The 8,121-nt window shown below is 39.6% G+C and overlaps 1 protein-coding gene across 1 annotated transcript; it reads right to left on the reverse strand.

Moving 5' to 3' along the window:
- Positions 1-5,738: 5,738 nt before the first annotated feature.
- On the reverse strand, positions 5,739-6,890 carry uts2r3 (urotensin-2 receptor 3; the record flags this gene model as incomplete). The annotated part of the gene is made up of 1 exon (XM_082150578.1): positions 5,739-6,890. One exon carries the CDS (start codon positions 6,888-6,890, stop codon positions 5,739-5,741), a length of 1,152 nt encoding a protein of 383 aa, XP_082006704.1.
- Positions 6,891-8,121: the final 1,231 nt, after the last annotated feature.

Below are 8,121 nucleotides of genomic sequence, written 5' to 3' on the forward strand. Positions count from 1 at the left end.
TGCACAAAAGGTGCTTGCTTCCACTAGATCCTCAGGGTGGAAAGTCAAGTAGGATACCTTCTCACTACTCTAGGATTCCTTCTACATTTTCACTAGTAGTCACTATATGTATCTTATGTGTGGAGTTCCAGGCATAGGGAAGGAGAGATTAGCTGAGGATGGCGAGAGGTGCAGACATGGCATTTTTACAGTTTTGCTTGCTGGTCAGAATCAGTGTGTGACTGTGAACAGTGGCTCTGATGTTCATTTATGTAACCTCCGGCCTCCAAAGCACGCAAACCAGGGTCTCGCCTGATCTTGGCGGCTGACATGGATGTGTGAAGACAGGGATTGAGGCAGGAGAAGGTGCTTTATGGCAGCAGAGCCCCTCGGTCTACAAAGAGACACTTGTATTGCTGGCCATCTTCTGTTTGCTGGCAGTGTTCGAAAGGTTTTCAGTCACACATCTGCAAGATTTGCAACATGCTGACATTAACGTTCTGGTGTATGTGTGCGAACATAAGTTACGGTAAAAAAGGCGGCGATCAGCACCTTTTAGCAAGTCATTGTGGGGATTTCTTTCTTGCTGCAAGGGTCTTTGTAAACGGTTTCAAATAAACATTACAAAAACTGATTTTTTTTTTTGTTAAACACAATCTCATAGCAATTTGTTTTACATTGTCAAATTGGGATGGATTCTATGAATATGATCCAAAAGGTTTGACAACCAGAAAGTGTCTATACTTCCATGCATCACAGAAGTAAATAAATATGATATACGTTAAGTGTTTTAATCGTGACAGTGTAAGTACATTTACAGTATAACTATATTGTTTTATAATTAAACACTTTACAAACACTTCTCTTTTTTGTTAAATGTTTAACTAGAAAAAATTTTGTGCTTAGCGATCAGAGAAGTGATACACTACAGTACAATCAACTTGAATGTTCAAGTCATTTCAACTTAAATTACATTAAACTGACTTTTTAAAAAAAGAGTTGAATTTTGTATAACTATTGCTTAACTTATTTTGATGAGTTTAATAAATGTAAAACCATGTCATAACTTAATGATCATAATATTTTTACAGTGAGACTTTTAAAAACTGAATCAACTGAACTATTTGCTTTTCAAAAGTTTTTTTTTTTTTTTTTTTTTGTTGCAAATCTCTGTAAAATTCCGCACTCTGGGGACATCTGCTGGTTAAACTAAACTCATAGAGATCGCATCAAAAATACAACTTTTATTAAATTATAAAACTTACTACTTTACATTTTATACTGCTTCATTCATGGGTTCATTAAGATCAGGTCCAGAACAAAGCCTTGTTTCCTGAAATCACTTAACTTGGTCAGTTTGAATTGAGCACTCATTAAAAAGATTTGCGAAGTTTGCAAGCTTCTTAACGCTGTGTTTTGAACACAGTCATATCACTATTTGTGATGCCTCCCCCCACTTATTTTGATATTTTGCAATCTAATGTAATGACAGTCATACATTTTCTACACGTTGGGGGTGATTGTATATTCTTTCACTGCTCATAAAGGGAGAAAACGCGCAAGGAAGAGCGATAGGCATACAAAGGAAAAGAGAGAGAGAAAAAAACAGATGGGAATTTTGAATTTGGGTCTGTGTATGTGTGTCTTAGAGAAAGGGAGCCTCTTATTCTCTCTCAGCAGGAGCTTGGCCTAAACTTCGGCCTAGTCTCGTCTGCCCAGCAGGAGACTTTCCTGAGCTGACTGCCCAAGGGAGGGGCACCTGCCCCAGCCACAAACACTGCAGCACAGGGAGGGGAGTGTGAGGATGGAAAGACACTCAGGATTCCAGGAACAGGAACATGTGTTGGATTTATGAAGCACACAGGTAACACAAAACGATGCAGTGAAAAAAAAAAAAAGTGAACTCTTTCCCCCCATATGTACCTCTGAGGTCGGTCTTCAGGATCTTTCTGCTGCCTCCTTCAAAATTAGAGCTTTCTCTCTGACGGTCGCAGTGGTTATTGTTGGAAACCTCAACCATACCAGCTCTTGGTGACTACCAATATAAACTGACAGCTTATGGATTTGCTTCCCTCCCTCATGGCAATATTTTCCACTGTTTGGGTTCGTTGGATACAAGCATATGTTTGAAGTTTATCACATGCTCAATCATTCAGACCCTCTTGAGAGAGAACAACGGAGAGGGTCTGAGTTCAAGACCCCAAAGTCTTGTTATTAAACTATCAGGCTAAGAACGTCCCCCGAAAGACTTCTTAATGCTAAATACTATTCAATTAATCTGAATCAGCAGTTCTGCTTATGTGATAGAACATAGATGAGCATGAGAAGCATACATCTAAAAGAAATAATTCACCCAAATTAAAAAAATTCGTAATTTACTCACTTTTACGGAGTCATTTTGACCCAATATTATCTTCTTTCTTTTGTGAAGTGCAAAAAGTTATGTTCGGCAATAAAAAAAATATTTCAAATAATGATCGATTTATACTACCAAGCTCCAGAAAAGCAATATAAAGTATCACAGAAGTTGTCCATTTGATTAATGCGCTATATTCTAAGCCATACGATAACTTTGTGTGAAGAACAATCACACATTTAAGCCATTAACCACTGATTATATTTATGCATTTGGCAGATGCTTTTTTATCCCAAGAGACTTAAATTGCATTGAAGGTACACATTTTATCAGTTCTTGCTTTTCCTGGGCATCAAACCCATGACCTTAGTGTTGCTAGCTCCAGGCTCTACTGTTTGAGCTACAGAAAGGCACTCATAAGCTTCCTCTCCATCAGATCTCAAATTTAATTTGGGTGTTAAATTGCATAACATATGACAGACTGTGATTCAGCATATTTGAAAAAAGCAAATGAGATATTAGAGCTACGATATTGAGGAAGACTAGCAGTGAACACTGACAAATTACATTTCCACACAAAGCGAAAGTACTTTAAGTATTTTTTTCGTACATTGGAAGTCAATGGGGCCCATTAACTGTTTGGTTACCGACATTCTTCAAAATATCTTATTTTTTGTCCAACAGAAGAAAGAAAATCATAAAGGTTTGGAACAACTTGAGAGTGAGTAAATGGTGAACTATCATTTAATATAAAATAACTGACACATTAAATGCAGTACAAGCTTGTTTTTCCACAGGATTTACCCAAGTGAAAAGTGGATCACTGGGACAAACTGAAGCGATTGTGGCAATTGTATTCTCATGCAATAGGACATCATTTATGACTTTCAACTGTCTGATCACACCGTGAGGTAGGAACATACACATACAGTATTATTCCTTCAAGATGCTGTAATGTTTCTCAGGTAAATGGAAACACATGCCTAAGGAAAATGAAAAGCGAGGGAGGTGCACACATCAGGTCCTCATGGAGTCCCATGTTAGATGGCGTTTTTCCAAACTACATTATAGTGGCTGGATGGAGCTTTTAGACCAAATGATGAGAACATCAGTGTTTTATGATATAGCTCAATGAAATCACAACCTCAAACATAGAAATGTTGTTTAAAGGCAGATTAGGCGTTTGATCATTGTATCCAGCTTATCTAACTCAGGATGTATAACATTTAGTTGTGTATTGTTGATTTTATATTCTTTTTTAGGTTTCATCTTAAAAAACACCTGCCAAGTCCCAATTACATCTCCTAAAGACAGACACCCATGTGACACACACACACACACACACACACACACACACAGACATCTACAATCTTCACTGCTCTCTTTCAAACAACAATAGTTCATGTGCGTCACATAACAGCAGGCAACCACAAACCAATACAGTTCTGCCATTTAACAATACACATGAATTGTACATATTGCAAATACAAGGTTCCTTTTTGGGTAGTCTGTACTTGTTTATAATGATGCCAATAAATCAAACTGCATTACAAAGTTTACTAACCAAACATGAAGGTTGAAGCACACACACCAACATTTGTGGGTCAGTTTCAGAAAGTGCAAAAAGCTGATACAGACTCAATAAGGCTGATATTATCCAATGAAAACACAGTCACATCCAAGCACTGCAGTGCAACACACACACACCCCATGCAAGACCCACAAAAAAGTGAATGCTAGCAAAAGCATAGTCCAGGCCAATGCAGACACATAAATAAATGCTTCCTGAATGAAAACCATATTTCATTTTTTATTTTATTTGCACAGTCTCGATCTCTCCCTCTCTCTGACTCTTTTCTGTGTTTTTCTCTTCATTTCTAATTAATTTCACGTCCATTCTCCTTTCTAATGTCTTTCTCCATCTCTCTGCCCTTCCCTCTCTCTTCATTTTCTTCACTGAAAACCCCACTCATCTGCTATTGTAATAAGGGCAGTACTGCTTTACAGTGTCACGTTTCTGCAGTATCATTTAGCCAGTGTCAGGAAGTCTTCTAAAGCTTCCCAGAAGACTCATTCAGATCATGAACCATTCTGTTGTTGGTCTTACATAGAATATTTCTTTATTGACAATTGTATGATATAATAAGCACCTCAGATTTCATTTATAATTCTTTCAGCCAAGCTTTCTTGTGCAAAGCAATGCATTATTAAACAGTAAATCATAACAAATATAATACAGGTAAGCTAGAACAATTAAAACAACATCTTTTCAAAAATATATCTTGAAGGGTCCAGGCTTGGTGCAATTTTTCAAATACAACATCATTTTTTAGAACATTTGATCTCAAAATTTTTGAGATATAAATATTTCCCTAGTTGACATTGTCCATAAACATGCATAAATAGGGGCAAAGATGCAGTTTTAAAAATGGAACAAATTTGTGTAGATATGCTACTGAAACAATTTACAGCAGTCAACATTTGAAGTGGATCAAAAAAGTTAAAGTTGTCCTAAGACAAGAACGGGTATTGTTCAAAATTCATGTATAACTTTGATGAAAGGTTTTGATCCACTTCAAATGTTGACTACAGTTTTTTTTTTAAGAGTGGTTCAAAATTAAAAAAAAAAGTTTAAACTTGTATAATTCAATTTGTGACAAAAAAACAAACAGAATCAGGTAGAATATAAAAATGAATGATTCAAATAAGGTGCCAATAAATACACAAAGTCAGGATTGTAACAGATCTGTTGGCTAAAATTATGTTTTAGCTATAATGAAGTACCTCATGGAGAACATAATGTCCTATTAGAGAATGGTGATTGTTTATCCTGGCTTCATGACAGAAGTGATTTTTCCTCCTCAAAAGAGCAAACTCTGACAAGTCCTTTAGCTTTGAGCCAAATCCATGTAATTTCTCCTTTGCACTTAAACCAATTTGGTAGTTAAATGTTTCACACCTGCTTTTACAGTATCCTGGGGGCGATTCACAAATCCTGACAAAGCTTGTTTTGTCCCTTTGAAGTTGTCCTATAAACAGATGTTTCACACATTTTTGTCCACTTGTATTTAATAACGGCTTGACCAGAATTGATTGCTATGTCAAAGGTGACAAACCCTAAAGATTTCTGTAAGTTTTCATCACTTATTATTTCATTTTGGTTTGCAGGGACCATATTGCTGATCATATTAACTATGATGATATATGTACAGGGGTCCAGGGAGCAGAGAAGACACACCATCAGTGGCTTAGATAAAAGTATTATTATAATTGCACAGTGTACAAAGCTATAATCTTTAAGCCCTTTAGCACCAAAATTAGTAATCTTTGTAATGAACCTAACTATGCACAGTCTTATTGGTCATGGGCTGCACTAATTGGCGAATAAAATAGTGGGCAGCTGTTATTGTTGTTCAGAGCTGCCCTTGTTGCAGAGTGGGGCAGCCGCACTTATGGCCTTCCTGCTGGGACGCCTGCGCTTGCCTGTCAGCAGTGTGTAGAAGAAGGGATTCACACACGAGTTTCCATAAGTCAGCCCTGTGAGGATGCGATTAATCGTCACCTGCGTGCCCACCGGCACCACGCGCAGAACCTCGGGCCGGTACAATGGTAGAAGCTGCCAGATCCAGAATGGAAGGAAACAAGCCCAGAACGTCAACACAATTCCCAGGATGAGGAGCAGGACTTTGGGGCGAGGTGCACGGGGCGGGTAGGCGTTGCTCCCTCCGACCCAAGCTGGCTGCGTCTGAGATACCCAGTAGAGTCTCCCCAAAGCTGCATACAAAGCTCCGATGGCCAGCCCTGGGCCTAGGATACTGGTGCAGAAGAGTACACTGAGGTAGGCTTTCGAACTCTGCTCGTCCCAGGCGGGAACGCACAACTTGCCTTCCTGGTTCTCTCCATCCTCGAGGTGCAAAGTGATCATCATGGGCAAACTGAGAGCCACGGCAAAGCCCCAGGCCAAAGCGACTCGCAGGAGTCCAGAGGAAGGTGTGGACGAGGCTACCAACGGATCGGCCACAGCTCGATACCTATCCAGACTCATAGCAGTGAGGGTGAAGATGCTTGCGTGCATGGTGAGCAAATCCAGACTGAGTAGGAGCCGACAGCCTAGTTCACCGAAGGCCCAGTCAGATGCCAGGCTGTCGTACACGATGAAGGGGGCAGTGGAGAGGTACACCAGGTCTGCTAAAGCCAGACTCAGAACCTGCAGGTGAAGGGAGGAAGAGGAGGAGGACGAGGTGGGAGAGGAGGAGGGAGAGAAAGAAGGGGAGGAGGTGCCGAGGCAGGAGGAGCTGTAACAACAGGTAGGAGAGGTACGTCGCCGCCTTGACATCCTGCGGCGGCGAATCAGAAGCCCTAGGGTGTACAGGTTGCCCAGAATGCCCAGTAGAGAAAGGAGGGATAGGAAAAAACAGAAGAGAGCAGTGGAGGCTACACTTGGGGATGGGGAGAGAGAAGGAGAGGATGAGGGAAGGGAGAGGTTAGTGAGAAAGGGAAAGGTGTATGAAGGGGAAGGGGAAGAGGAAAGAGAAGTAGAGCCAGAGACGTCCATTTGTCCTGGATGGCAAGAATCCCAAGATGAGTGACCTTCTGAGAGATGTAACTTCAGAGTGTATTAGGGTGTTTACTGTGCCCAGGTGATCAGAGAATCCAAATTTGAAGGGGAGAGCTGTGAGTGGACTGCTTTAATGGGTGAGAGAGGAGAGAGAAACAAAGAAACAGTGATTTTATAAAGTTTTTTTTTTTAAACTACATGCTAAATATCATGCATATCACAGATTACAAGAACTATAATATTACGTTCAAGATAATGAATCGTTAGATGCACAGCACCAGTTTTGACAGTAGTGACAGAAATTTGTACAAATCTACATGGGTTAATTTTTTTGGTAAAGAGTTCAACTAACTAATATCAACACAGCAAACTTGGTTGGATTAGTTTAACTAACCTGTTATTAGCTTACAACTATTATTGTTAATAAAATTGATCAAGTAGCCTAGTTAGGCTATTTAAGATCAATGATCTCAGCAGCGCTGTTTTAAGCTGCTCTAAGATTTTCCTCGCAAACCTATGACATTTTAAGCTCAAGTCCTGAATTTTTTTTTATTTTTTTTTTTAAATAAGACAATGCGAAACTCTTGACTGTAAGCTATTTTGCATCTATGTCGTCATAAAGCGGCATGGCACTTCTTTTCTCGGGGAATTCTATTCCTCGTCCTAATGACGGGTGTGAAGATCAAAGCCCAGCCGGGGGGCGCAAGAACACATAAGGGAAAGAATTATTTGTGGCACATGGTGACCCTGAGAGAGAGACGGGTTACGAGGCTATACGAGCTACTGTTGCTGCAGTGAAGCACTGGCACAGGCAGTAGGTTACCCGCTGCGCCCATCACCCTTCCCAGGGTGCTTTAAACACCTTTTAGATCGACATGGAGATCGACAGATTGGCTAGTTTGAGTTAATTTATTTATTAATTCAATACAAAAAATGAATTTAGTTCATTTAAATCATAAGATGCCCAGCTAAGCCAATTAAATGAATAAAAACGATTTAATAATTGTTATAGGCTATACGCAGACTGAAACTCGTGTTGACTAATTTGAGGAACTTAAGACGAACTAGGCGAAAGAGTCCTATCATTTTAGTTGTTGTAATTTATTGTTTTCATAATGTAAAAATGTCGAACACATGTAGTCTGCATTGAATCAGGGGAAATCGGGGAATGTTGCGCCAAGGAGTGAGTTGTAACACCATCAGTTTAACCAAATAAGCTACAGGGGTG

This window comes from Leuciscus leuciscus (genome assembly GCF_965113295.1).
Source record: "Leuciscus leuciscus genome assembly, chromosome: 20".
Lineage (NCBI taxonomy): Eukaryota > Metazoa > Chordata > Actinopteri > Cypriniformes > Leuciscidae > Leuciscus > Leuciscus leuciscus.